The 27,604-nt window shown below is 49.3% G+C and overlaps 16 protein-coding genes across 16 annotated transcripts; 4 read left to right on the top strand and 12 right to left on the bottom strand.

Moving 5' to 3' along the window:
• Window positions 1-2,727, bottom strand: KL928_002493 (uncharacterized protein; the record flags this gene model as incomplete). Its single annotated transcript, XM_043202975.1, has 1 exon — window positions 1-2,727. The coding sequence occupies one exon, from the start codon at window positions 2,725-2,727 to the stop codon at window positions 1-3; it is 2,727 nt and encodes a 908-aa protein (XP_043060698.1).
• A 41-nt stretch (window positions 2,728-2,768) lies between these two features.
• Window positions 2,769-4,070, bottom strand: KL928_002494 (uncharacterized protein; the record flags this gene model as incomplete). The annotated part of the gene is made up of 1 exon (XM_043202976.1): window positions 2,769-4,070. One exon carries the CDS (start codon window positions 4,068-4,070, stop codon window positions 2,769-2,771), a length of 1,302 nt encoding a protein of 433 aa, XP_043060699.1.
• Window positions 4,071-4,217: 147 nt separating this feature from the next.
• KL928_002495 (uncharacterized protein) lies at window positions 4,218-5,030 on the bottom strand (the record flags this gene model as incomplete). Its single annotated transcript, XM_043202977.1, has 1 exon — window positions 4,218-5,030. The coding sequence occupies one exon, from the start codon at window positions 5,028-5,030 to the stop codon at window positions 4,218-4,220; it is 813 nt and encodes a 270-aa protein (XP_043060700.1).
• Window positions 5,031-5,583: 553 nt separating this feature from the next.
• Window positions 5,584-6,648, top strand: KL928_002496 (uncharacterized protein; the record flags this gene model as incomplete). The annotated part of the gene is made up of 1 exon (XM_043202978.1): window positions 5,584-6,648. The coding sequence occupies one exon, from the start codon at window positions 5,584-5,586 to the stop codon at window positions 6,646-6,648; it is 1,065 nt and encodes a 354-aa protein (XP_043060701.1).
• Window positions 6,649-6,719: 71 nt separating this feature from the next.
• KL928_002497 (uncharacterized protein) lies at window positions 6,720-7,608 on the top strand (the record flags this gene model as incomplete). Its single annotated transcript, XM_043202979.1, has 2 exons — window positions 6,720-6,786; window positions 7,229-7,608. 2 exons carry the CDS (start codon window positions 6,720-6,722, stop codon window positions 7,606-7,608), a joined length of 447 nt encoding a protein of 148 aa, XP_043060702.1.
• Window positions 7,609-7,704: 96 nt separating this feature from the next.
• On the bottom strand, window positions 7,705-9,612 carry KL928_002498 (uncharacterized protein; the record flags this gene model as incomplete). The annotated part of the gene is made up of 1 exon (XM_043202980.1): window positions 7,705-9,612. One exon carries the CDS (start codon window positions 9,610-9,612, stop codon window positions 7,705-7,707), a length of 1,908 nt encoding a protein of 635 aa, XP_043060703.1.
• A 1,106-nt stretch (window positions 9,613-10,718) lies between these two features.
• On the top strand, window positions 10,719-11,567 carry KL928_002499 (uncharacterized protein; the record flags this gene model as incomplete). The annotated part of the gene is made up of 1 exon (XM_043202981.1): window positions 10,719-11,567. The coding sequence occupies one exon, from the start codon at window positions 10,719-10,721 to the stop codon at window positions 11,565-11,567; it is 849 nt and encodes a 282-aa protein (XP_043060704.1).
• A 1,566-nt stretch (window positions 11,568-13,133) lies between these two features.
• Window positions 13,134-15,119, bottom strand: KL928_002500 (uncharacterized protein; the record flags this gene model as incomplete). The annotated part of the gene is made up of 1 exon (XM_043202984.1): window positions 13,134-15,119. One exon carries the CDS (start codon window positions 15,117-15,119, stop codon window positions 13,134-13,136), a length of 1,986 nt encoding a protein of 661 aa, XP_043060705.1.
• Window positions 15,120-15,467: 348 nt separating this feature from the next.
• On the bottom strand, window positions 15,468-16,151 carry KL928_002501 (uncharacterized protein; the record flags this gene model as incomplete). Its single annotated transcript, XM_043202985.1, has 1 exon — window positions 15,468-16,151. The coding sequence occupies one exon, from the start codon at window positions 16,149-16,151 to the stop codon at window positions 15,468-15,470; it is 684 nt and encodes a 227-aa protein (XP_043060706.1).
• An 85-nt stretch (window positions 16,152-16,236) lies between these two features.
• On the bottom strand, window positions 16,237-18,075 carry KL928_002502 (uncharacterized protein; the record flags this gene model as incomplete). Its single annotated transcript, XM_043202986.1, has 1 exon — window positions 16,237-18,075. The coding sequence occupies one exon, from the start codon at window positions 18,073-18,075 to the stop codon at window positions 16,237-16,239; it is 1,839 nt and encodes a 612-aa protein (XP_043060707.1).
• Window positions 18,076-18,200: 125 nt separating this feature from the next.
• Window positions 18,201-19,241, bottom strand: KL928_002503 (uncharacterized protein; the record flags this gene model as incomplete). Its single annotated transcript, XM_043202987.1, has 1 exon — window positions 18,201-19,241. One exon carries the CDS (start codon window positions 19,239-19,241, stop codon window positions 18,201-18,203), a length of 1,041 nt encoding a protein of 346 aa, XP_043060708.1.
• A 333-nt stretch (window positions 19,242-19,574) lies between these two features.
• KL928_002504 (uncharacterized protein) lies at window positions 19,575-20,957 on the top strand (the record flags this gene model as incomplete). Its single annotated transcript, XM_043202988.1, has 1 exon — window positions 19,575-20,957. The coding sequence occupies one exon, from the start codon at window positions 19,575-19,577 to the stop codon at window positions 20,955-20,957; it is 1,383 nt and encodes a 460-aa protein (XP_043060709.1).
• A 4-nt stretch (window positions 20,958-20,961) lies between these two features.
• KL928_002505 (uncharacterized protein) lies at window positions 20,962-21,428 on the bottom strand (the record flags this gene model as incomplete). The annotated part of the gene is made up of 2 exons (XM_043202989.1): window positions 20,962-20,986; window positions 21,082-21,428. The coding sequence occupies 2 exons, from the start codon at window positions 21,426-21,428 to the stop codon at window positions 20,962-20,964; spliced, it is 372 nt and encodes a 123-aa protein (XP_043060710.1).
• An 84-nt stretch (window positions 21,429-21,512) lies between these two features.
• Window positions 21,513-23,174, bottom strand: KL928_002506 (uncharacterized protein; the record flags this gene model as incomplete). Its single annotated transcript, XM_043202990.1, has 1 exon — window positions 21,513-23,174. The coding sequence occupies one exon, from the start codon at window positions 23,172-23,174 to the stop codon at window positions 21,513-21,515; it is 1,662 nt and encodes a 553-aa protein (XP_043060711.1).
• A 441-nt stretch (window positions 23,175-23,615) lies between these two features.
• On the bottom strand, window positions 23,616-24,971 carry KL928_002507 (uncharacterized protein; the record flags this gene model as incomplete). Its single annotated transcript, XM_043202991.1, has 2 exons — window positions 23,616-24,620; window positions 24,864-24,971. 2 exons carry the CDS (start codon window positions 24,969-24,971, stop codon window positions 23,616-23,618), a joined length of 1,113 nt encoding a protein of 370 aa, XP_043060712.1.
• A 221-nt stretch (window positions 24,972-25,192) lies between these two features.
• Window positions 25,193-26,581, bottom strand: KL928_002508 (uncharacterized protein; the record flags this gene model as incomplete). The annotated part of the gene is made up of 1 exon (XM_043202992.1): window positions 25,193-26,581. The coding sequence occupies one exon, from the start codon at window positions 26,579-26,581 to the stop codon at window positions 25,193-25,195; it is 1,389 nt and encodes a 462-aa protein (XP_043060713.1).
• Window positions 26,582-27,604: the final 1,023 nt, after the last annotated feature.

Here is a 27,604-nt window from a genome sequence, read left to right on the forward strand (position 1 = left end):
TTAGTACACCAGTTTCTGCTGGACGTAATTTTTCCGTTCCAAACCTTCGATGTAGGACCGCCACAGTTGGTCACCCTTCAGACAGTGCGCGTCGCCTACAAACAGCAGACTGCATCGGGCACGGGTCAGCGCCACGTTCAGCCGTCTGCGGTCTCTCAGAAACCCGATGTTGCGCTCGGTGTTGGACCGCACACACGACATGACGATGAAGTCTTTCTCGCGTCCTTGGAACGCGTCGATCGACGCAACAAGAATGCCGTTCACCTGGTGCACAGTGGCCGCCTTGGACTCGCTCTCGACGTCCTCCTTGTCGACCTGGACCTGGACTTCCTGTTTCTCCGGGTTGATGAGCAGGTTGTCCTTGAAACTGGCCGAGATCAGGTCTCTCTGGCCGGCGTACGGCGTGATCACGCCGATGCGCGATGGAGCAATCTGCTTGTCCACAACCAACGTCTCCACGATCCTCGAAACGCGCTCCACCTCGCCGCGGTTCACATACGTGTACCCGGTCTCCTCGCCCACTCTGAGCGAGCGGACCCTGCTTTCTCTGGCGTCACCAGCATGGTCCCAGAAAAACACCGGGTACGAGATTCCGGCGACTTTTCTGTCCTCGGCTGTGATACCGTCCTTCAGCTTGCCCTCGTAGAACTCCATCCGCGGGAACTCGCTGATTTCCGGGTGCATTCTATACTGTGTGTCAAACATGAGCGGAGACTGGTAAGTGCCGTTTTTGAGCGTTCTTTCGAAAAGAGACATCTCCAGCGACTTCACGCGGGTGTATGAGCTCAGCTGGGCCTCGTCTCCAACGAAAATCACCTTTTGGACGTTCGGAGCCGCGAGTGGAATAAGCGAGCTGGGCTCCGACGACTGCGTGGCCTCGTCGACGATGACCACTGGCAGTTGCGCGAGATCGCGCAAATGTGGGCCTCCGATGGCCACGGTGGTCGAGAAGATCACCTTGGCCTGGCCAATCAGCAGCCTGCTCAAGTCCTTGTTGGTCTCGATCAACTTTTTGAACTGGTTCTTGGACACCTTGTGCGCCTTGCCGGTTGCAAGATTACGTAACGTATCCTGAGCATGGGACGGCAGACGGTCTCTGATTTTGTGGTGCAGACAGATGTCTGCAAGCGGATGGTCTTTGTTGTACTCGCTCTCCTTTGCCATGGAGAGCACTCTGATGATGTCGTCTTTGTGGTCCTTCATCATTTTCTCGGCAATATTGTCCACGGCAATGTTGGAAGCTGCCACCACGAGAATCGGGTGGTAATGCAGCTGGTCCAGCAATTGCAGGATCATCTCGTAAATCGTGGACGTCTTTCCTGACCCTGGAGGGCCCTTTAGGATGGTGATTTGGTTGTTTAGAGCCGACTGCAGAGCAACAGACTGCGACTCGTTCAGGGTGTTTTTGAGGCTGGCAATTCTGTTTTTGAAGAAGATCTGCCGGATCGGCTTCTGACCCAGCAGCATGTCTTTGAAGTGGGTGTTTTCCAGTCTCTCAATCGCCTGCATCACTCTCGTGACCACAGCTCCGCACGGAAGCAGCGCAAAACCCGACACGGGCGCTCCGGACGGAATAGGCTCGAGGTTCCACTTGTAGACGTCCATCGGAACGGTGACTTTGTTGGAGTTGCGTGACATCTTGGAAAACTGTGCCGCACAGCACCAGAACTCCGGCCTCTCTGCGAGTTTGACGGCCGACTTGCGCACGAGGAAAAACGCCTGGCCTCTGCTGAACGGTCCGTTTTTCAGGTGAGACAACGGATCGTTTTTCGAGTACTCCTCGGCCTCTCTTTTGTCAACCTCAGCAGTGAACTCTCCGTAAGGGTTTTCGCGAGACCAGGTCACTGTGACCCTTGTCAAAAACTGGGTCTCAAATAATTCTTCAAGGAAAAGCCCGTAGCAGAGGTGGTGGAAATATTCAGGAAGAGACTCGTATTTGAGGGGAATTTCTGTGGCCGTGGACCTGATGAGCTGCTCAACAAGCACAATTTGGGAATTGATGGACGGAGCAGAGACGGAAGGCGTTGGAGACGGTTTCTGCTTAGCTCCGCCGGTCTTTCCTCTCTCCGTGGCCTTGGCTTTAGCTGTTGGTGGCTGGTTCTTGCCACTCCTACCGTTCGTCTCTTTGGGCCCTTTTGGGCCCTTTGGTCCTTTGACAGAGACTTTCTTGCTTTTGACAGGTTTTTCAGGCTTTGAGGACGGTTTAGCCTGGGGTTTTAGCCCGTCTTTCTGTGCTTCATCCTGTGTGGTCTGTGAGCCTTTTTCAGGCTGGGAAAAATCTTTTGGACCCTTTGGACCCCTTGGCGTCTCTCGCTTGGCAGTAGGACGGGTCGGTTTTCCAAAGGACCGACCCTTGCCTTTCTTGCGGTCTCGCAGACGATACTGATCGTCTCCGGTGACCTTGACCAGATAGTCGTCGTCGTCGCCAGGGCCGGCCTTCTTGACGACATAATAGTCTGCAACTATCTTCATGAAGTTGTCCGTCTTGCCCAGGGCGTACTCACGCATGCTCTTGACGCCGCCTGCGCACCGCCGACACACCAGGTCCAGCTTGTTGCCTCCAAACTGTAGCACGACGAGATCTGCGACGTTCATCATGCCGCACCTCTCGCACGCCACGTCATTGGACCCCGCCTTGAACCGGTAGTGGTTGCTGGTGCTGATGTGTTTCTGGGCCTTGCGGAACCCGCCAAATACCTCCTGGCACAATCCGCAAGAAAACTCCATGAAAAATAAAAAATAAAATGTATTTTTTTTAATCTCTATGCTCAATATAAATCTATAGCGTCTTTAAATTTGGTCTGTTTCACATTGAAGCCGCCATCGTCCGGACGAACGTCCTTTATGTCCTTCCAGGACTCGATATACCTCTTGATGACCGGCGAGTACCACATGTCTCCCTTGGGGTCCACATACGCATAGTGTGCTCCCTTATCGGTGCTAGCCATGTATAGATACGGGTTGCGTTGCACTTCGGCGACCGGGTAGTTGCAGCTGAGGAACGGGTCGTCCAGCGAATTCAAAATCACCATCGGAGTCTTGATCTTGAAGATTCTGATCAGCGGAGACGCTGCCATGTAGTACGTGGAGGCCGAAGGAAGACCTGCCTCGCGACACGTGTAGCGGTCGTCGATCTGGGACACGTGTGTGGCGTTCTTGTATAAGTCTAGGAACTCCTGCTCGTCAAAGTCCGGGTTGGCTTTCAAGCCCTTGATGTTCGACTTGAGCACTCTCAACAGGATCTGTCTGATGTACGGCTCAAACATGTATTTGCCAGCAACCGAGCGGGTCAGCGCTTCCATGTCGCTCTGCAAATTCCACGGAGCTCCAACGGTGAACGCGCTCGTGACCAGCGACTTCTCCGACTCCTCGGCGAGATAATTGCTCAAAATCAGGCCGCCAAGAGAGACCCCAACGAGATGCAGCTGTCTGTCCGGGAACCGTGTGCGCAGATCCTGCACGGTCTGCCGCAGATCGTCGGTGTGCAGGCCCGAAAACAGCGTCGGAGTGGTGATTTTCGACCGCGCACAGCCTCTGCTATTGAGAACAGCCACGTTGGCGGTGCCCTCCAGATGGTCCACGATCGAGCGGATATTCTGCTCGTGCGAGCCGCCGGAAAGCCCGTGCAACACCAGCACTATCGGAAGCGTGTTCTCCTGCCACTTTTTGTGCACCCGGTCTATTTCCTGCTCCGTGTAGTATCTGGTTCTGGGATGCAGCTTTGGATAATTTTCGGGCTGTGTGGCCGCAGACCGTTGAGCGAAAACCTCGGGATCTTCAGGGTCCACGTGGTAATCGAGCGTGAACTGGCCGGGCAAATAGGTCGACTCGATGATCCGGCGGCCGTAGTACACGGTGTGCACTTTCGAGAAGTCGGCCTGGCCAATGTACATGTTCTGGAGGACGCTGTTAAAGAGCAGCGGATGCAGGCTAAACCGGTGCTTGTCCCGGAGTTCTGGCGTGGAGGTGACGAGGCCTGCAAACGGGATCTGCGAGCCGGGCGTAGACTCCTTCAGCTGCAGCTTGACGGTGTTTTTTGCGTGGTAGGCGTGGACGGAAGACGAGTTCATTGAAATACGGGAAAAAAGTATCTCGGCAAAATTATTTCGGCATCGGGATGAGAAAAAAACAGTATATTCCAACTAAGTATTAGCGCAGTCGTAAAATGTACGTAACTACGGAAAGGACCACAAAGTCCGGACGCCAGAACAGCACCCTTATTCGGTCTTTCCTGGTCTAACGGCATTAGGCAGGTAGAACGGCTTGATGGTGAAGTAGCTGTTGGTGTCGTCCACAAGCCCTGCAAACATGTTGTAGAAGCCCATGACTCCACTAAGCATACAGATGTAGCCTCCTGCCTTGAACGTTCCGACAGAGGTGATGAACTGGCCGATGGTGAAGAGAAGAATGAAGAACCAGATCAAAAACATCAGGAAGGCCAAACTGTAGGTGGACCTCCACGTGCAGGCAAACAGAGCAAACGAGAATATTGCCCAAGGCAGGAAGTAGAGTGCGATGGCCTGGTTGTATTCTTCGGTGGTGGCATAGCTGGCAGCAATGCCACCAACGTCCATGAGCAGGAACGAGTAGGAGCTCCAGAAACCTCCAAACATGAGGAAAGTGCAGCAGGCCCAGGTGTTGCCGATGATGAAACAGAGCACACCAACAATGATCTCGACGAGTCCTGCAGTGGTGAGGAACGCGCCTAGAAGCACGTTGGGCGTGTGCACGGAACGTGCGTGCAGCTGGACCAAGCCAAGGGACAGGGCAGAGCAACTGAAGGCTGCCAGACCAGCAGGCACCGGGTCGCTCAGCTGTCTGGCATGGGGGGTCTGTTTTCTGGCGCCGACGTTGAGCGAGCCGCCGAAGGCGTAGATGAAGTCGTTTTTGTCGATGGCCTGGTCGTTGATGTAGATGTGCTGATCATCGTGACGGAAGGCCGAGGCTGTAGAAGGCTTGTGCTTTGATTGCAAAGCGTCTATCGTGGTTTGTTTTTCGATGTCGTGAGAAAAGGAATCTGAGTTAGACATGGCCAAGTCTGTTGTGATGCAGAGCGGGAGGTGCGAGTATTTATAGGGGTACCGGAGTCCATCTCCTCTTTACTTCCGCAATACAACGACAAAGGTGAGGAGACTTTTTGCACCCTCGGACTCCACCAATGTTCTGCCGCATTGGGCTAAAGCCGCACCCCAAAAAAGTCGATCCTGACGGGGTACGCGGTCGTGCGCAGGGAATTCCACTAGTGTCAGCGGCATGGTTGCCCCACTTTAGAATGCGTCGGCACCCCCTATTGTCCTGCCCGTGTCGTCAACTACAGAACGCTCAACCTCCGTTGATGCGAAAGTAGTGTGCTCCGCCGCGCTGGGAAACTACATGTCCTGCCGTTCTAACGACCTTGCTATCTTATAGGCTACCGCCAGAGGGCCAAAGAGGGGAAGAGGGGGCCGCAATGGCTGCATTGGCAAGTGGTGGTAAGCGGCCGACCCGTCGACCCACTTTCTCCACTCGTCGGCGGCAAAATATTTGTCCCTCCAAAAATCCGTACACCTCGTGTACAAGTTTTTTTCTATATTTCTTGTTGTCATGTTTGTGCATAAACCGTTGCGGTTGGTGGTGCCGCTGCTGGCGGTTATCGGCTTTCTCTGGCTGATATTTGGCTCCAGCCACGAAACGAAGCCTAATAGTCCCTACAAATACAAGAAAATCAAGAAAAACGACGTGATTCCTCGCAACTTGCCGGCCGACCATATCTCCCACTATGATCTTAACAAGTTGGCTTCTACGCCGATGGCAGCGTACAACAAAGAACGGGTGCTGATTCTGACCCCGATGGCGAAGTTCCTGGACCAGTACTGGGACAACTTGCTGAAGCTGACGTATCCTAGAGAGCTCATTGAGCTTGGATTCATTGTGCCCAGAACGGCCGACGGCGACGCGGCGCTGCGCAAGCTGGAGACGGCCGTCAAGAAGATACAGAACCCGAAGAACACCAAAGACGCCAAGTTTGCCAAAGTGACCATTTTGCGGCAAGATACAGAGGCCCTGGACTCACAATCGGAGAAGGACAGACACGCGTTCCAGGTCCAGAAACAGAGACGGTCGCAGATGGCCGTTGCCAGGAACTCGCTGCTGTTCACCACGATTGGCCCGTACACGTCGTGGGTGCTGTGGCTGGACGGCGACATCGTGGAGACTCCACCGACGTTGATCCAGGACCTCGTGTCGCACGATAAGCCTGTGATTGCTGCCAACTGTTACCAGCGGTACTACGACGAGGAGAAGAAGCAGGACGCGATTCGGCCGTACGATTTTAACAACTGGGTCGAGAGCGAGGAGGGGCTGCGGATCGCCTCGACGATGAGCGACGACGAGATCATTGTGGAGGCGTACGCGGAGCTGGCCACGTACAGGCCGCTGATGGGACATTTCTACGACCCGAACGGAGACGTGAACACAGAAATGCAGCTGGACGGCGTGGGAGGAACGTGTTTGCTTGTGAAGGCCGATGTTCACAGAGACGGCGCGATGTTCCCTAGCTTCCCGTTCTACCACCTTATAGAGACAGAAGGGTTTGCCAAGATGGCGAAACGACTCGGCTACGAGGTGTTTGGGCTGCCAAACTACCTGGTGTACCACTACAACGAGTAAGCGAGCATGAACGTTGCGTCTATGTAAGCAGCCTAATTTTCTGTCAAATTTCATCGGCACGCGCAGCCATTATGTCATCGTCCACACCTGCTATTGCATATCTATGGCTCTTGGCCCAGGAGTCCACCTCTTGTGGCTGTGGCTGGAGGTGTGTGTCTCTGGCTCTGTTGTATGCGCATTTCCAGCGCACGTGATATGGCTCTGACGATTAAAATACACACCGTTTCACTTATCTCTAGTGACAGATTTTTCTGCCAAAAATTACTCTTATCTCAATCTATCTAAAAAACAATCCGTCCTCATGGTGGAAATCAACAAGAGTCCTCCCAACAAGAGTGAGTATGCGTGGACGCCCGGCCTGCTAACAGTGTAGATTTATCCCACGTACCTTGCAAGTTTTTCAAGCAGGGAGCTTGTCAGGCTGGCAACTCCTGCCCGTTTTCGCACTCTACAGAGTCTGCTAGCGAAACTAACGTTTGCAAGTACTTCCAGAAAGGCAACTGTCGGTTTGGGGCCAAGTGTGCGCTGGTCCACATGCTGCCGGACGGTCGCCGTGTCAGCTCCAAGAGCACAAAGCCAGCCCGGCCTAGAACGTCTGCGTCCAGCACGTCGAGCGACACGAGCGAGTGGAGCCGGCCGCGGCTGAGTCTGTCGGCCTCGCCGTTCACGCAGTCTATATGGTCGTGCTCCACGACGGGCTCGCCCAAAGGCCTGGGTCCTGCATTGTACGCGTCGTTCACCACGGTGGACGACACAGCGGTTGAATCGGACGAGAATATGGATAGTCTGGAGGACTTTGTCCCTGGATCTTTGAGCGAGCTGCTCACGACAGAGGAGCTGAGACGGCGCAGCAAGCCGGCAGACGAGCTCGTGAACGAGAGAAACGAATTTAGAGAGTTCCGCGACCGGATCGACAAGGGAGGTAGAGAGCTATGGGAGATGCAGTTTGTAATGGAATAGGCACGGAAATATAGGTTAGGGGCATTGGAATATTACTGCAAGTACTGCAAGTACTGGATAAGGGTACTAGATAGCTGTATTGGCGATATTATGCGCTCATCTTCTGTCGGTCTTTCCAACTCCTCTCTTTCCGCTCATCAGGTGCTTAGGCATCATGGCCACCTCTCTGCGGTCGGCCTCTCCGGCCCGCGCCTGTCTGTTTCTCTCTCTTCTCTCTGCCTTGGCCATTCTCTCTGCCTTGCTGCGCAGAGCTCCGTCGCTCAGCCCGCTGTTCAGTCTGTCACTCTGGTTGGCAGGAGCCGGTGCCTTTCTGTCCTCATCCAGCGCACGCACATAGTCCGAGCCCGTCAGTTCTCTGGCTCCGCCGGCCTTCTCGCGCTTCTCTCTCAGCTTGCTCACATCGTGGCCCACGTGATACATGTGGTTCTCCAGCTCAGAGTAGCTCTTGGTGATTTTGCTCCGCGGCATGATCGATTTGTTGTTGAGCGCCTTGCGCGACCGCGCAGCCTGGATCATCTGCTTCTGCTTGTTTCTGATCCACTCGGCCTTCTCCCGCAGCTCGGCCACCTCGTCGTCCTCGATCTCGTCGTCAGAGTCGTAAAATCCTTCCTGCTCCAGTCTCTCCTCTTCTTCCTCCAGAGCCTGCAGTTTGGCACTGATCTCGGGATCCAGGAAATCGTACACGTTGCGGCCGTCCAGAATCTCGGGCATCACGTCGTTCTTCCACTCCTCGTCCTCCAGAAGATACTTCTCCTTCAGGTTGATGTTGAACACACCAGCACCGCCGTTTTCGGCCTCGATGTCACGTGCCAGCTTCCGTCTGTTTGGGTCCATTGGGTCGTACCGGTCGAGCCTCTTTGCCTCGTCGGGGATGAACGGCACGCGCTCGACGTCGTCTCTGGCCTGCGGTCTCGCAACGTGGATCTTGTTGAGCACGTTTGTCACTCTCGCAGTGCCCTTGAGCTTCTGCTCGATTCTCGACGTGAGCAGCTTCTCACAGGCCTTGTTTCTCACCTCCATCACGTTTTCCTCCTGGTAGCACGACGTCTGCATCAGCTCGACGCCCGGAACGTCCATCACGCTCTGCACCAGCTGCGCCTGGCTTTCCTCGAGGTCCTCGATCCGGATAATGTCGGTCTTGTTCACAACAACAAGCACAGACTTGTTGGCAAACAGAGGCTTGATCGAGTGGAACAGCTTGACCTGTGCCTCAATGCTGAAACCACACTGCTCAGACAGGTCCATAAAGTACAAAACACACGATCTCAGGTGCGCAATGGCGTAGATACTCTGCATCTCGATGTTGTTCATTTCCTCTGTCGGACGGTCCAGAATACCAGGGGTGTCGATGGCCTGGAACCGCAGGTACTTGTAGTCGAAATGGCCCACGTACAGCGACTTGGTGGTGAACGCGTACGGCTGGACCTCGACGTCGGCCTTGGTGATGCATTTGAGGAAACTGGACTTACCAACGTTGGGGTATCCGCAGATAAGCAGCGTTCTGGTGTTTGGGTCGATCGACGGCAGACGGCCTAAATGCTGTCTCACTTGCTCAAGATACGCAAACGGATCTTTCAGCTTTTTGACAATTGTGGCCATCCGTCCCAGAGCAGCACGCTTGAGCTGCTTGCACTGGAAAAGAGACTGGCCAAACTTCAGCAGTCGCACGTAGTCCCTGGAAACCTGCTCGATCAGCGTCTTGGCACGGGAAACAGCTGCCAGAGAGATCTTGTAGTGATTTTTCTCGTACAAGGTGTCCATCAGGTCTCTGTGAAACGGATGGACGTCGTTGATGTTTGGAAATCCTTTCAACACATCCTCAAATTTCTCTGTGAACCCTTCAGCCGTAAATTTGACCTTACGCATGTAGAACGCACGGATACGCTGAATCTTGAATCCTGGACGGATCACGGTCGGCGTCTTTCTTTGAGTCCTGTTCAGGACAATGTCCAACATGTCGTTGGACGTGGGGACCGCTGGAATGTCTTTCCAGGTGAGTTGCATGATAGGAGATATGATTTAAAAAAATTTTCTAAAATTTTTTAAATTTTTTTTCCCCAGCCGGTGCACGGATGGAGGCACAAAAAAAAAACATACAGCGTACGTAATCAATTACGCAATGGCACCCGTTGCAAGCCTAGATCTTTGGGCTGTTCAGTGATCGTCCTGTCCCAGCCTGCAATGCCTATTTAGCGAGTAAACTTTGACACCAGTGGAAAAGGGAAACCGTTGCTTGCAGGGCGAAGATCAGGTAGGTTGGGCTACATAAGTTTGACAGAAAAGCAAGTCTGGCACCGATTATCCGAAAACAGAGCTGGGAAAACAGCTTGCGACTGCATTTCGAGGCGCCGAGCGGACCGAGCTCTCAAAGTTGCCGATTCGCCCACAGGTGATAGGTAACCTGTGCACCGGCAGTTGAAAGCAGTCGGGTCTTGGAACAACTTTCTGCAGGCTGTCAGTAAAAATGCCAAATTGGGGAGTGCAGTTTGTATTAGTCCAGGTACACCAAAGATGATCGCCCAATTAAGCAAGGGTCAGGTGCGCGCGGAATCTGGAGATTGTCCAAAAACCTGATTCTAGACGCATTACTAAGGTCTGTATGCAGGTGCGAGGAGTGGCGTTTGCACCGCGCCACATGGTTGAGGAGCGGAAATTCTGCCAATCCACCGCAGCGGCACTGTGCTGGACCCAGATAGTCGTTGGGGCCGCACAGTAGCCAAGAGCTGTACCAAAATGAGGTGACCGCCACAGACCGCTAGCATGTAGGGAATTCCCTTTTAGGAAAAAGATTAATCTCAGATGCGTCGATACGGCACAGTAGGTATTTCATACAGTTCCCCTGACCAGAATTAGTTTGCGCAACAAAAGGACGCCCACGGCAATACGCGTGGAGCACCATTAGGCTGATAAGATTTGAAGACGTCTATTGTCAAGACTTGGCATATGTATGCGCCACCCGATAAATCGCCAGCCAGCGTAACCTGTGTACTACCTTCCTGGTCTCCTGCAGGATAAAACCGTTAACCATCGACATCCTGCATATTTGCTCATATATAAACTGATAATTTCCCGTACTATTCGGCAGCTCTGAATGATAGCCTAAACGCTCGATGGATCCGTCAGCCTCTTTGCCCTATAGCGAGTTCATTGAAGTGCTCGCATATAGCCAGTATGTGCCACAGCATATGAGTGCAACCCAGCCTGCTCACCACGACTTCGTCCTCACAGGTCCCACCAGCTACAACGCTCCTCAGCTGCGGATCAATTACCAGCAGGGGCCAAGACACACGGCTTCTTCGCTTGATCTCGGACAGCTCGAGTCTTACAATAACAGCCAGACCCAGACACAGGGGAATTATGCGTTCCAATCGACCGAATCCCAGCATTATCCACCGCTTCCCACGCCTCCGCAATCAATAAGCAAAGGAACCACTTCCTTCGAGAAAATCACCCCGCATCCTACCATCGACGCTACTTACACTTCTTCACCGCACCAGGTGCCAGCAGCTGGGCAGTCGCTGCTTCAAACGCCCGTCAACGTCGGCAGGGAAGGCCTATCGGAGCACAAGGACATTCCAAGAGTCCAATCTTTCCCAATAGCAACACTGTATAATCAGAATGCCTTACAGAAGGTGAAGCGCAGGAATACGTTCTCCGAACGGTCTGCAACAGGCAGTGAAAGAGAGGAACCGAAGCTGTCTCGCAAAAACCGATGCTGTTTCATCTGCCAGAAGGTGTTCAATAGGCCTTCAGGGCTGAAGATCCACATGTACAGTCACACTGGCGAGAAGCCGTTTAGATGCCAGTGGGAGAGCTGTGGAAAACCGTTTTCCGTGCGGTCAAACTTGATCAGACACCATAAGATACACCTACGGAAACAGGAACAGAGGATCCAGAACGAACGCCAAGATTCTACTAGGGACGATATATTACAGCAGCCAGCTTCGATAGCTCAATAGACCAATGTACTTTTAGTAAACAAGTCCGATAGTCGGCCGGTAAAGCTGTAAGTTGGACGCCTTCCGTATTCGGAAATGTTGTCAGGGGCGCAGTTGCGAAGCCGGTCCGTTCTTGCGCTAAAACGAGAAAATGCCACACTTCGCACATGGCGCAAAAACGCGTGACACCTTGGGCTGGTTCACGAACATCACTGTGCGGGCTGGATAGAAAGGGCTCATACCAGTGGGGTCGACGAAATTGGGGTCGATCCTGAATTCAACCTGCAAACCATTATTCATCCCAAGTCATGAACTACTAGTATAACACATCTGTAATATTATTTTAGTACATGTATGAGGCCCCTCGTGGTGTGTTCTACTTCCGTTTTCCCCCACTTGCAGCAGTAAACTAGAACCTATTCGGATTATTTTCAAATGTAGTGAAACTATTGTTGCGCAGTTGCCGAATAGGGAAACGCCCAGTTACAATACAGAAAAATTGACTCTATTGTTGTCAGTCGCCGTGTGACTGCAGTCCGCACTATGCCAAATGACTTCTTATGATAGGCGGACTTTGTCCCAAAAAGGAGTTTTGGAGTAGCTCTTCTTCTAAGCATGTTGGCCGGGACTATGAGTCTTTTACTGAGTTGAGGATCTGTGTCAACCTAGACTTGATGTCATTGCTAGCCATCGCTAACGGATATATCTGACATGCCTCAAAGCTTCTTTATCTTGGATTTACTCGAAAACTCCTTTCTTTTTAGGCATAGCTCAATATCGCAGCGCAAAGCTATGGATTTACCGGAGCATGTTAGATAACCACTATTGCTCAACAACTGAAGTAGCGCAAGAAAGGTAGGATAGAAGAGGTAGACAACTATGCAGACACAGGTTCCAAAAACTTGTCTCTTCCGAGCCCACGGCCTTCAAATGTTGAACTCTAATTTTGAGGTTTAGCACGAAAAGTCAAATCACGTTTATCTATTTTAATGACTGAACTTCGTAAGCCTCAGGGTCGATACCCTTTCTCTGTCAAGTCCATTGCATGCGAGAGTTCATGTTGGTGATCGTGACTAGCTATTAGATTTGAGGCATGAATCAAACATCTATCAAGACGCCGCCATTCCAAGAAAGGAGCAACACAGAAGAGGATAGAGCGGTTTTCTCACCCTGTTTGAAGATTCGAGTAGAAGAAGCTGGGTTGTAGCTGAAGATTTTGATTTTGAAGTGGCAGAACCGGCCATTGAGCTCTCCAGCGCTGTTCATCCATAGCTGGTGATACGTGAAGGTAGGGTCGATGAAGACGTCCCATGCAACTAATTGTCGAATGAAAGAAATATGGAGACGCTCATATATTTTGTGGTTCCCATCTTCTTATCAAGATGGTCCAGTAGCTACAGCCATATATAAGCCTCGTCATTGCAGTGGCAGCCTTCACCCGTTTCGTATCTTTTTGAGTTGAAGGTAGAACCGTAGCAAACTCTGATTAACTAGACACCTCTGCCAGGAAAGCTTGACTCCAGATAATAGATACTTTGATTAAATTTTTGGCTGCTACTAAAACATACCCGTAGGGCAGTCAAATTTTCAAACATCCGGATCTAGACCAAAGTGCTCGCAGCACCTGACGTACTGGTCAATCGTGAACGTCGAGACATAACAATAGAAAGTGTCACAATTGTCCGATTCAGAACAGTCGTAGGTGTACGGTGAGTACCTGGTTGCAAAATCCTCGTACTGCTGAAGCGACGAGTTGCTGCTGCCAATTTTCTGCGACACCTCGTGCCAGTACGTGGCATTTAAAGGAGCCGACTCCGGCCAGTCCACACCGTAAGCCGATCTGGCGTCGTACTCCAGCTGCCAGTCAGGTTCCGTGCCGTTGTTGGTGAAGGTCTCGCTCAGATTGAAGTAGTAGGTGTAGGCGTTCATCACGGAAAATGTTTTGGAGTCCACCTCAAGGAACCGAAAGGATGGATTCAGGCCAATCCATGAGGTCACCGACGGAGCGATCCACGTGTGTGCAATCGCGTTGTCTGCCGTCTGGGCGTCCATGTTGGACCCGTTGAAACCCGAGTACAGAACCTTAAACTCGTCTCTGTGTGTATGTCCGTTGAAAATTCCCGCAATCGTGTGCGGCGAGAATCTCTCAACCACCTGTGCAAACACCTGGGAAGCAACAGGAAGCATGTCTGCGCCGGCCGGCACGTGCATTATCAGCCAGACTCGCTCGCCCTTTGACTCGGAGTCGAGTAGCTCGTCGACCAGAAATTGGAACTGGCCAAAAGAGTCGTAGTCCTGGGTCATGTTGATGAAAGCATAAAGGTTGGAAATGTACCACGAGTTGGAGTTGAGAGCGATGACCTTGAGGCCGCGCCGGGTTTTGACACTGAAGCCGGTGTAGTGCTCGCTGACCTGCTGCTCCACGTCAAAATCGATCCAGCCATAGTCTCTCCACAGCTCGGCCATCAGCTCATTGTTCCAGTCGAATTTGTTGGAGAAGCCGTATTTGTTCTGTGCCATCTGTCCGTAAGGGAACGTATCGTGGTTTCCAAGCACAGGAAACATCGGAATGTCGTGGAGTTGGTATTTGACGTCTCTAAACGTGGACTCTTCTGCCAGTAGAGTCGATTCGTAGCTGATATATCGCGTCTCGTCGTGGTCGACCAAGTCGCCCGTGAAAATAGCAAACTCGTAGCTCAAGTTCAGCTGCTGGTTGAGGCTCGTCACCGCTTTCAACGTGTTATTGATCAGCAGCTCCGGAGCATCACAGTTATAGTGGCCAAAACTGGATGCTGGCCACCAAATAGACTCGTTGTAGCCAACGTACAGGCCCTTCTCGAAAACGTTGTCCACATACGATGAGTTGTAGAACGACCAGCCTTCTCCAGGACCACCCTCTAGTAACGAGTTGTCCGAGATGTCGTAACCCTGAGGAACCGGGTATTTGTTGAACGAATGCGGAGTGCAGCACATACTGGCAGAACAGTTACCTTCTCCGCCAACGACATAGTCGTTCTCAATATGGAAATCAGACACGTGCAGAACGTAGAATGTCTCGTTTCCGGCCTCGGGAGCAGCTTTGTACTCGTCCGGCTTGCTGCCTCCCCAGAGTTTCGACGCGTCGATTTCTGGCGGCGAGACATAATCGCATGCCGACTCAAAGTAGTGGCAGTAATAGTCGCCGTCGTAGGAAGTTGGGTCCATCAGGGACACCATGTCGCCAAAATTGGAGCCTGCATACGAGTTTTCAACGGTCGTTCTGCCGAAAATGCGCAAACACGTATCTTTCTTCAATGCGTTGGTCCCGATGCACCATTCGGTGAAAATTGAAGGAATCAACGTGGGCTTGACAAGGGCCAGCGATTTGGCGTATAGCAGTCGCTGCTTGCACTTGTCGCAATCGCTCAGCTTGGTGTTGTTGCCGATGGAGTAGAGCTCGTCGAGCGAGACTCTAATCAAATCATCATCTGAAGGTCCAGAGTCGGTAGCAGGCCAGCTGCCTAGTTGGTTTTGCAGCTCGCTAAGACGGACAGCCTGGACAGCGGCAAGGAGGGCAGCAAAAATCAGCTTCATTTGACGGTCTGGTACGCCAAGCACATCGCCGCTCTTTTATACATTGTGTCCAGCCCAGGTTCCTTTAATGCCTAATGTGCCATGTGCACAGATAAATATTTAGAGATGCAAGTTATTTGCAAATTGGGAACCGGTTTCGGGAATTGGCTCCTAATAGCTTTCTTTTCAGCACAACAAGGCTGCTGGTGAAAGCACGTTGTTTCAATTCTTATGAGGCCAATTGTACGTTGCTAGATATTCCGTCAGTACGGACCTGTGCATGGCGCGGGGCCAAAAATTAAAAACGTGGGGCGCCGCACGCAAGTTAGTCCTACAACTCTTCCTAGATTGGAAACATCGGAGTTGGTATTACTTTTTCTGTCCTAGATATGCTAGTCTTTCCATGTAGAACATATCATCGAACCGGCAAACCTCGGGAAGGCCCAGTTCCACAACGTGCCCCTCCTGATGGAATTCATCGTTGATTCTCTTCAACTGCGCCGACTCCTCCTCGGTGAACTCCTCGTTCAAATATGCGATAGTCATGTGGAACCTATACGACTCGATGCTCGGTAGAGGAATGCTCAATGCGTTGGCAATATCTACGCGCAACTTCCTGACCTTCTGTTCCTCTTTCTCATCCACAGGCAGCAGAGCAACTTTCCACGTGTCCATGCCCCCGTGCGACGTCTGCTCAACGTAGCTTCTGTCGACCTGAAGCCGGATAGGCAAGTCAATCTCGAACGGCGTCTCAGTGAGCTTCTTCACCATCCATGCATTGCATTGCTCCATAGGCAAGTCTCGTGGCACCTCCTTCGGCCAGCTATCAGACTGACGTTTGTACTCGTGCATGCAGTCAAACATCGTCGCATGAAGACTCGAGGACGGCAGCATGCTTATTTTGTTTTTGAACAGTAGAATAGGAAATGCTCTGTAGAAGTCCAGCAACCTTTTGAACATCTCCCGACCCTCGCCCTGCTGAGGCAGGTGGCACACAACGGTGCTGCCTGGAAACTTGTTCACTGTGCCGTCCGCGTTGAATTTTCTGCCCATGTCGGTTTGTATATACAAGGTGGCATATATGAAAAAAAATATGCGTCTGGGGATATCTTTGCGGTGCGAGGAGTACATATTTTTATCAGATTTCCGACATGGAGGCAGCAGACTCGCCTCCAAAAAAGAAGTCCAGGAATTCGTACCAGCCCTTGTCATCCAGCATGGCTGATGTGATGCTAGAGCCGTTCTCAGTACTTGTGAGGGGATCTCTCTCAACAAACGTAAAACCCCCGGCTGTGCTATTTGAGTGCGTTGCTTCGTTGCCAAAACGTAGATATTGGGACTCTGTGATGTCTGGCACGATGCGTTTCTTGGAAAGTGTGGAGCTGTATGGGTTTGCAATTTCCATTTCCTTCAAGAACTCACGGAGCGATATTGCCTCGAACGTCTCGTTTTCTAAATGGTCTAAGCGCACTTTGGACACGAGATAGCAGAGTTTCTCTATTATGGCAAAGCCAATCTTGACTGTGAAGTAAGATTGCAATTTTTTAATGGTAGGAAACGTGCGCTTGACACAGTCAAGTTTGTATTTGTCGTCGTCACTTTTGAAGAGCAGCATGTCCAAGAGCACAAACAGACATGCGTAGATTAAATGTTGCGCAACGATCCAATAGCGGTTATAAAAGGCAGGTAGCCCGGCAGATGTGCTGTGGAAAAGTAGCTGGGTTGCAAACTCCAGGCACTGGGGACGGTACTGCTTGGCCCAGTCTTGGGTGCCGACGAGAGATTGCATGCGAATACCAATTTCCAGCCGCTCACGAGTGATGGAGGAAAATAGAAGGTACTTTGCATACTGAGCTATTGATTTGTCGCTGGCAGAGTATTCTTTAGATCCAAAGTAGGTATCTAATTTGGACCTTAGGATCTTCATTTTCTCGAGACAGGAGACCAGTTCGGTTGCAGTAGGCTTCTCATAGCTTTCGTGCTTCAGCTGTGCAAGTTCCACCATCATGCGCTCGTACATTATGCCTGCAATTTCGTTGTTATTGCAGGCTTCGGGAAATGCAAGAGGGGTGGGAGTCACCTTTTCGAGAAGCACGTCAGATGATATTATGGACGGCAACGGGGTTGAAAAGTCAGCAATGTATCTTTTGGGATAGTTGCTCAACGAGTCTATAATCATGAGGCTGTAGAAAAGGCGTTTCAAGACCTCGCTTTGATATTCTGGAGCGTCGTCCGATTGCAGTTGGTCCAATCCCAGATTCTTTGCTGCCTCGACAGATATGCGAAGAAGAGACTTGTGCAAATACGTGCTGCCTAATGCATGCAAGCACATAGAGAGAACACAGAAGACTTGTATGCATCGCACGTCGGCATGTTCCAGTGCCCCAGCCCGGAAAAGACAATCCAGTGAGGCTCGGAAGAAAACGGCCGAGAAGTCAGCGATTTCCGTGTCTGCGTAGGTGAGGTCAGATTCGATCTCGTGGACTCCAAAGTACATGCCTGTGGACAAGTTGGCATAGAGCAGTGACATCCAGTAATAGTAGTCTTTTGATGACTTTAACTTTAGGGGATTATTTATTGTATGGTTCAGGCAAGCTGGATTTTTAGATACATGAACTTCCCAGAAGTTGTCGTGGTCCTTGAGAAACAGCTCGTTCACAACTCCTTGATGGATGAAAGTCGTGTAGTTGCATGCACATTCACATATTTTCCTAGAAAGCGCAGGAGTTAATTTACTAATAAATGTCGGAAATTGATTCATGTACTGGTCCCATCTATTGTACTTGAGCAGATCATCCACAGGCACTAGGCCCTTAATTTGAGCTCTTCCATATGTGAGCAATTTGAGCGAGTATAAGTAGTGTACTATTTGTCTATTATTGAACAGGTTTGGCTCGGTGTCGGTATTTGGTTTCGGAAGTTCAGGCGATGGGATCGAGTTTCGGCGCCGACACTCATGAGAAGTCTTCCGCTTCATGCAGTTCTTGCAAGGAATGGTCTTGTCACATTTGACTTTACGAATAGTACAAGGAATGCACGCAAGAGATGGCCGGCTCTTGATTTTCATAAGTTTATGGGGTTTAGATAGATAAGAAAAAGTTATTATAATGACTCGAAATATTTATTGCACTCGTGTTTCCACTTAGATTTTAGATCTTCGTCCACCCACGCGCTGTCAATCGCGTTATATGCAAATCTCTTCAGGTCTGGAATGGTTGCACCAAAGCATTCCACCATCATCATCCAAGCTTTCGTAGGGTCCACACAATGGAACGAGGGATCATCTGTATTTGGATAGATATTAAGCCCGAGCTTAATCATCGTCCGGATAGGATGTTTTTGAGCCCACTCTTCCGGATCGAACAGTCTGAGATAGTAAGAATTCGTAGGAACAACGCTGATTGATCGTTGTTCTTCCAAAAATTGGTCAACTAGTTCTGGATTGTCGATGATTGTATATCCGTGATCAACCCGGTCAGCGTGGATGGTGTTTGCGACAAAATCGATATTATTCCATGGCATACCAAACTCGCCAGCGTGCGCGGTGATCTTGTACCCTTCACTTTTCGCACGCTTGAAAGTATCCTCGAAGAGCTCTGGAGGGAAACCGTCTTCCTTGTAATCAATACCAATACCAATCGTCATTGGCGACGGAGACTTGAGCATCCAATCAAGCATTTGTGCAGCTCTTTCTGGTTCAGCCTGTCGGTCAATAGCGCAAATGAGCCTGCTCATGATTCCGATCTCTTTCTCCGAATCTATCATAGCGTCATGGATTGCCTTCTGTGCTAAAGCAAACGGAATTTTTGATTCCAAAACTGTTCCCGTAGGGTTCCACGAAAGCTCTATATAAATAACATTATGGCTTTTCGCGACCGCCAGATGCTCTTTGGTGATCCTGTACAAATCTTCAGGTATCTTGATCAAATCGGAATCGAGTGCTCTAAAAATTGCCAGGACCCCAACTGGTTTGGTTCCTCTGATATAGAAACGCTCTATTTGCTCATCAGTGAAAGGCTTGCCTGCCCTGTTGTTGAAATAGGAGATTGTGTCCTTGCAGATGGTGCCATACAAGTGACAATGCGTCTCAACCTTGGGAAGGTTGTGACAGATCTCATACAAAGAAGACTTATTCCTAGTCATTAGGGAAAAAAAAAGCCCTGTTAAGATAAGTAATGCATTTAATCAATTTGACTCTAAAACCTCGGCCGATCAGCACAGCCATGAACGATACGAGTTTCGGCCGACGTTCATTTTGCTGATTTCTCGTGAGGGCGAAGGGCTCTAGAGATCTGGAGAAAGTGGCATCATATTCAAAAGAGTATACTTGTCTCAACGTCAAGAAATCTCCAAATTTGCATCACCATAATTGGCCCCAATAGGTCTACCGTTATTTAGGCTGATAAGACTTGCAGATAAAAATCTCGCGTTCACAAAAAAAAGTATTTAAGTGATTAGAAAATCCATATTTCGTTAATGGATAACTGCATTAAGGAGGACACCATGAGTGACAAGGACGAGCTTCATGTCTCTGAAGCATCCGTCTACATTGATAAGGAAAAGCTTTTCCGCAAAGTGGATCTTCGTATTCTACCGTTAATGATGGTCACTTACGGATTGCAATTTATGGATAAACTGGCTTTGGGCCAGTCTTCCGTTTTCGGTCTCAAAAAAGATTTGGGGCTAGTGGGCCAGGATTACTCATGGTCTTCATCGATCTTCTACTTCGGGTATATGTTTGGAAATTTGGCGAGTGTCAGGGTGCTTCAATTAGTGCCAATTGGAAAATTTGTCTCCGTCGCAGTCTGTCTGTGGGGGATTACGCTAGCTTGCACAGGCGCTTGTGAAAATTATGCTGGGATTCTTGCTGCCAGGTTCTTCTTGGGTCTTCTTGAGAGTGTTGTCAGTCCTTCATTTGTGCTGATTACTGGTATGTGGTGGAAGCCGGAACAACAATCTGCCAGATCGGGGATCTGGTTTGCCGGTAACGATGCCGGTGCAATTGTTGGTTCTTTCTTGTCCTTTGGTCTGGGCCACATTACCGGAAAGCTATCCCCATGGAGATACATTTTTATTGTTTACGGGTGCATCACATTTGTGTGGAGTTTCGCAATCTTCTTTTTCCTCCCCGACTCTCCATCGAAAGCCAGTTTCCTTACAGAGCCTGAGAAACAGTACTATGCTGAGAATATGAAAAACCAAAAGGTGGAGAATGACTGGAGTTGGGACGAATTTTATTCTTGTGCGAAAAACATCAATTTCTGGCTTCTTCTTGGATCTGTTGTGCTTTCTATCTTGCCTAACAGTGGAGTTCAAAGTTACGGAAATATTATTTTGAACAACTTCGGATTCAGTGCCATAAACACCACCTTGCTCAACTTGCCAGGATCCATAATTGCTTGGATCGCTATTACTGGATCTGGACTGGTTGCCAGTCGAAAGAAAGGGCTCAGATGCCTGATGATTTCTGTGTGTTGTATGTTTGCAATCATTGGAGGCTCCCTAATCTACAAGGGCCAAACTCTAGGAGCCAAATTGACTGGATTTTATTTCGTGCTAGTCCAGACTGCAACCTTCCCATTGCTGCTGTCCATGGCCTCGTCAAATTTTGTTGGCTCGACAAGAAAGACTGTTGTCAGCAATTCTATGTTCCTGATTTACTGTGCGAGTAATATTGCGGGACCACAGCTTTTCCGCAGCCAAGATGCCCCAACATACACATATGCTTTCAGATCCTGGGTCATTTGTTTCTGCTTGAACGTTGCTGTTGCTGTTGCGATGGCCATTAACTCACACATTCAAAACAAGAGACAGCCAGTTTCTTCAGATGGCGTTCCTGAGTTCCAGTACTTATATTAATTATTTAGCTTCGCACTTGCTCTTCAAGGCTTCAGTGAATAGCATGAAATCTTTCGCCAGATCTCCGAAAAAGTAAAGCACCGGGCTTTTGAGTAATCCCCCAAAAACCTCCTTATGAACAAACTTTGTCTTGCCGTCTTCCGTGGGATTGAACTCATAACTGTGAGTGCCACTAAAAATTGTATCAAATCCAAGAGTTCCCTTCCATCTGAATGCTGACGGCGAGTTTTCAACAACAACAGGGTTGATCTTCATTGTTCTACTTCCTTCTAAAACAACATCAAGTTTGTCTCCCGGAGCTATTGAAGCAGAAGGCTTCGGCGGATTGGCCTTGACAGACTTCAAAAAAGCAGACCACTCATAATTATCGAAGTCAAGAAAAACTGAGCGCACTGTTTCCGGCGCTGCGTTGATTATAGTACTGGTTAAAACCAAAGTCATGATTACATCTAATTTTTTGATCGTTATCATTTACACAGTTCAAAGAGCACGGAATTCGGAGCATCTTGATGACTAATAATATCAAAAATAGTCACTGACTGAGAAAAATTGGTGCTACTGGGAGTCGAGCTTCCACACCTCTCTGAATCTCAAGTGAATCAAAGCATTCCAAGTTTTTTTCAAATTGCGCACGTTGGTATGCATCGTATGTGTCAGCGGCCGCTGGAAAATCTCGTTGATTTCTTCCAAAGTCAGACCTTTGGTTTCTGGCATAAACAAAGCTAAGTAGAATGCTCCCAATAGAAGCAAACCACAGTAGAGTCCTGCAAAGACGCCTGTAGAAGTCATAGAATTGGCCATATATTGGAAAGGATAAGTCGTCACAAAGGTACCTGTCCAGTTACAAAATGAGGCAAGACTCATTCCGTAACTTCTCAAGTATGTTGGATAGACCTCTGCAGCCAGAAGATAAGGAACTGGACCAAGTCCCGGGGACCAGAAGATCGTGTATGTGATGATACCCCAGAAATAGATACCTAGTTTGACACCAAGATTTGTAGCCAAAAATGAACAGCCCGTTATTATCAGTCCTATTGCGATACCCGGAATAAGCGTCAGCATCAAGGTACGTCTTCCAAGGCGGTCCATAAGATAAATAGCGGGAATCGTGGAAAGGAACATCACTCCCCCACCGACCAAACTTGTGTAGACGGCATTCTGAGGCGTGAGCCCTGCCGCCTGCACCAGGGTAGCTTGGTAGTACTCGATCGAGTTGACACCGGACATTTGCTGACAGATCAAACTGCAAGTCACTGCAACTGATATTGCCCGTAAACATCTTTTCGTGCCGAATAGGTCCAAAATGAGCCATCTATCCTGCGCCATTTCCTTTTCGTATAGCAAAACATGCTCCATAATGTAAAATTCTTGTCTTTCGTCCACGGAATCAAGTCCACGTGCGTGTTTCCACACCTGATATGCGTCCAGCTTCCGGCCTCGTTTCATGAGCCATCTTGTCGACTCAGGCAGGGTCAACATTCCAAAAAACAAAATTGTGGAAAAGACCACAGAACTTCCCAGAACGTATCTCCAATTTCCCTTCACCGAGTTGAACATTGCTGCAATCACATATCCCATCATGACGCCAAAAGCAACCATCACCTGGTACAGCGACACCAGTCCTCCACGCCATTTGCGAGCACAGTTCTCAGAAATATATGCAGGAACCGTTCCAGATAGAAGACCAAGTGCCAGCCCCAGAACAATTCTTCCAACTAACATGACAGCAAAATTCATGGCTGCGGCTTCCAATATTGCCCCCACTGTGAACACAATTGAGGAAATGATAATCGTTCCTTTTCTTCCAAAGATATCGTTCAACGGCATTAAAGCCAGAGCACCTCCCATGGCGCCCAACGGTGTAAATCCAACCACCATCGACTCCTGCGGGTCTGACAAATTGAGATCTTTTGGCAAATACAGCGCAGCTCCACTGATTAAAGACTGGTCCACACCGAATAAGAGCCCTCCAACAGAGGCCAAACTGGCCAGATACCAAATGAACCGTTCTGGTCTTTTCAACCATCTACTTGACAAAAATGGCTTCTTGCCAGAGGCTTGTAACTCTTGTTCCAACGTTTCGATGCCCTCGGCAATCTTGGCATCGTTGACTTCCAAATACTTGCCAGCATCAATTTGAATAACGCGAATTCCCGAGTCGGAGTCGCCCTCAAAATGCTCGATCTCATTTTTTTTCTCCAGATCAAGGGAACTCATATTCCTGTGTCAGCTAAAAGGGGTGTATCCAGCCTATATATACACACTGTGGAGCTACTATATGCATGAAATAAGAAATTTGCGGGGACCAGCCGCAAGCCGCACGATGGCGAAATTTAGCCCATCCGGCTATTGATCGACATGCGGGGCACTAATTTGTCCGCCCCCACACTGTCGGAACTCTTCAAGAGATAAGCCCGATGGGGTATCTGAATAGAGTGAATTTTTCATTACTATTCGATGACGTCATCTGCTATGTAATTCTTATAAGCTGGAATTAGTTAAATTAGTCGGAGACACCCGAATTGTCTTGAAAAACTTGTCATCTAGCATGCAATGCATAGGCGCGTTTATTGAGCCAAATCTGGGGTAGTAATATGCGGGCTAGAGGCACCCTATTGTTCACAACGCTGACCAACCCCTGTACTCATGCTCTTTCTCTTAAGGATTCATTTTCCAATACTGAGATGCCGTGTCAACGACAGACTGCTCAAGAGAAATGAACTCGTAGCCTCCAAGAGAATCCAGCACGTTGCCAATGTCAAACCCGAACACTCTGCTTGGCTTATCCTTCTCTGGAGCTCCAACAGAAAGCTTTTTTTCTGGAAAGTTTTTATTTAAGATATTCAGAAGCGTTTGGCCGGTAAAGGTTTGAGAGCCAATAAACAACCTGGTTCCATATGAAGCTTCCTTCTCCAGTGCCAGCCTGTGGATTTTTGCCACATCTCTCACGTCAACAAAGAGACCGCTCGGCTTTTCCACGAAGTCCGTGGTTTGCGCAGCTTTGAATAATTTAGTAATCAGCTCATTGGAAGTATTCACTTTGTTAGCAGCCATCCAATCAAAAATCTGAGGTCCAAACACGTACGGTGGACAAACCGTAGATAACGTGAAGTTTGGCTTTTCTTGTTCCACAAACTCCCAAGCAGCTTTTTCAGCATACTTTTTGGATACACAGTAAGCAAGAACCTCATTGTTGACCTGTTCCCACTCTAACGGGCTCCAGTGCTTGTTGGTGTACGTGACATAGTCCTTGCTGAAACCAAAAATTGCGGCAAACGAGGATGTGATGACCACATTTTTCACCTGAGGAGCATGCGTTTTGACGGATTTCAAGATACTGAGAGTCCCTGCCAATGCTGGATCCAAGTATGCCTCCTTTAAAGGTTTGTCGAGCTCGAGGGTTGCAGGGGAAGCAGTATGAAGGACGTACTTGACATCCTTATGATTGCGCAGTACCTCATCAAATGCACCCTCAGCTGTGATATCTTCCACGACTTCAAAACTCAGCTTTGCATTTGGGTACTTCTTGAGAAAATCCCTGTGCAGAGGCTCGGCTTTTGTGAGCGATCTAACAGTACCAATTACCGGGTAGCCTGCTTCGAGCAGAGTGTCTACTATATGTGTTGCAATGAACCCATTGGCTCCTGAGACAAGAATTGACATCTAGATTGAGACTGAGCGACGAGTCTGATGGTCGCTCAGCTATTAGAAATGAGCGTTTTTATATGAGATTAAACAACAAAACGTTTCTTCGGTGAAAAAATCTCCGATCAGTAATTTCAGGCAAAAGCCATGCTTCTAGAAACTGGGTCCGGAAGACGTTGGGCAGCGAAGTAGCTAAAGGCAAATGTATTTTCAGCAGATAAACTAGTCATACTTCATCTGCGGGGTTTGATTCTTCCTGACACCGTAGTAGCCGCCCTTGCTTGCTTCGGCGTCCTCGTTCATATGATTACAGTCGTAGCAGATCATAAAGACTTTAGCAGCTTTCAATTCAGAGGTAAGATCCCACATGGTATCTGCAGGTACATCATTCTAGATACTTTAGATAATAGAGATTTTGCTTGGCATATCGTATACGTGATTTGAAGTAGCAAGATATTTTGTAGGAGTAGTATGGATAGCAAAGTTTATAAAAGATACGAAGGAATGTAGAGCAATTATATATGATACTGGCCTGTGTTCAAACCTAGCCATTCACTTGACTGGTGGGAATCAAAAGCTTATGCGAGCCACTAAATACACCAGGAAAGATTGTGGGCCGGGTGAAGCTCGGAGAGCGAGAGAAGACCACCGAAAAGGCGGTCCTCACAGAGCTCGCGCAAAAAGATCTTAACAATGTCCGGATCTGCCCATTTGGCGGCAGTAATGACGTCTATGTTTGATTTCACCTCGAGGCCAGCATGAATCATGATTCTTGAGGCCTCGAATAGTGCAAATGCCAACGTGGTGGTTGTGCGTGAGTTCGCAAGAATATGAATGTTGTCGCGTGCTATCGCGGAAATGGCGAGCGCAAGATCAAGCGATCTTGCTGGGCCGTCAAGTCGGTTCAGATCGCATTGGTTAAGTAAAAGCAGGAGATGCATGTTGACGAAGAGAGATTTCTGATTTGCTGGCAGCGACGCAACATTTGCCGCAGAATAGCGGAGATTATCCGGAAGCAAATCCAAAGTCAAATGGATGTCGTGAGCGACATCTTGAAGAGATCCGGACCCACGCTCAACAAGTTTCACGGCATTCAAGGTGTTGTATTTCAATTGTGCTAGGTGCACAACCAATGAAAAGAGATTGAAAGGTGCAACGTAGCGTGGGAGCTGGGTGCGAAACGGTGAGGGCTCCGAAGTAGGATTCGTTGATGGCGGATGGATACACACCAGATTGACGTCGCACGAGACAAATTCCGGTACTCCTGCAGCGTATATCTTATCCAGAACAAAAATGTTCCAAACCATGCGCCGACGTCTCTCTTTCTCAAAAGGGTCCTTCACCCAGTTAAGTTCGTGATTCAGTATGAGCCCATATGCCATACGGGAAAGCACAGGAATAAGAAGAAAATGCTTGACCGAGCTGCGCGCGCATATGAGTGTTATGAGGAGCGCTTGAAGATGATCGAGAGAAGGCACAGAAAGTAGAGAGTCCGAAAGCAATCTCTCGTACCAGTAGTTGGAAAAACTCACCAAACGGTACTCAGGAACAATGAGGTCAAGCGACAGTCCCGCAACAGCCTTGGCCAGTGGCATGGAGACCTGGCCCTCGCGCAGCTTGGAGATGAATCGCTGATCAAGAAAGTTGCCTGCAAAGAAGGGTGGATCTCTACGAATTGTAGACTCACAGAGCGTCTCGAGCTCTGACGTTGGAGCCTCATAAAGAGCGTCAAGAACCTCTATCGACTGGACAGTCGCAGCTGAAGGATACTCGCACTCTTTCCCCAACTGTCTGCATCTATCACATGTAGGCTTTGTTCGCGAACAGCGACGTCGTCCACGTTTGCACTGGATACAGGCTAAAGAATCAGTAGGCTGCGGCTTATAGTAACATGGGACATTTGACTTGAGACAACGGAGACACCGTGGCTTTGTCGTATCGCACTGGATCTTGCGAGAACGGCAAGCAAGACACGACATACAAAAGGAGAAAAATTATTTAGTTTGCACTTTTAGCGCGCTGTCAGATTACGAAAGCGACCAAAATGGAGATCGCCAGTGAAAGCCTGAGGATCTGGGTGTGTAGCGTATTGAAGTCAGCGTAGGTTTGCGTGCTCTGAGTTCAGAATTTCTGCTCAGGCCACCAATCAAAATAAACAGCAATTTAATCTGGTGGAGGTACTTTTAGCTTGTAATCGAGAAAAATTGCCGAAACTGGTGCCTCACGAACGGCGCAGAAAGTTTTTCCTCAGTTTAGGATATTTTTACGGAATTCAATGGACGCGAGGCGCAGGTGAGTCTTGCGGGAAAGATGGTTCTGATCACGGGGTGTGCAAAGGTGTGCAGGGCATCATTGAGGTCATGCTATCAAAGATTATTTAGCAAGGATACGGTGGTTCGATTTCTCTATATTAGACGAGAGATAGGGGTCACTTGTCTCCGACCTGATCCTGGGTCATGATAGAGCTCCGCATGTGTCTAGCCGCAACTCATCTGTCCTCTGCTCAAGCAGATTGAATGCCACCGAAGCTCCGCTAAAGCAGATCCGATGATTAGCACATCAGCCTGTTCGGGTAATTCTCCGTTGTTCGATGCTTAGCTTAGCGTCGGCCTCTCTAGGAGAGAGTTGTGGAAGGGAATGCTTTTGCTTTCTAGCTCTATCCATGGTCTAGAAAGCTTATTGACGGTTATTCATTTATTTCCCTTTAGGGAAAGCTCAGGCGGTGAAATTACCTAGCAATTCAAAAAAAACGTCGCGAGCTCGAATAGTCAGATCCAGCATAATCACTTCACAATGGCTACGCTCAAGCTGTACCCGTTAAGTTCAAGAATACTGTACGCAATTATACCCTCCGGTGCGGGGGATTTGTTTGTTAAGACCTAGACCTAGCAGAACCAAGGACAAGCTGGCTGTACAGAGTTTTTGGGATAGGTCACTGTGATTGTCAATGGATCGTTTCCGTCAGGCATGCTGAGGTTTGGCATAGGTTCATAAGGGCGCTG

Source organism: Ogataea angusta, assembly GCF_019207475.1.
Source record: "Ogataea angusta isolate 61-244 chromosome Unknown 61-244_NODE_4_length_877678_cov_91.023368, whole genome shotgun sequence".
Classification (NCBI taxonomy): Eukaryota; Fungi; Ascomycota; class Pichiomycetes; order Pichiales; family Pichiaceae; genus Ogataea; species Ogataea angusta.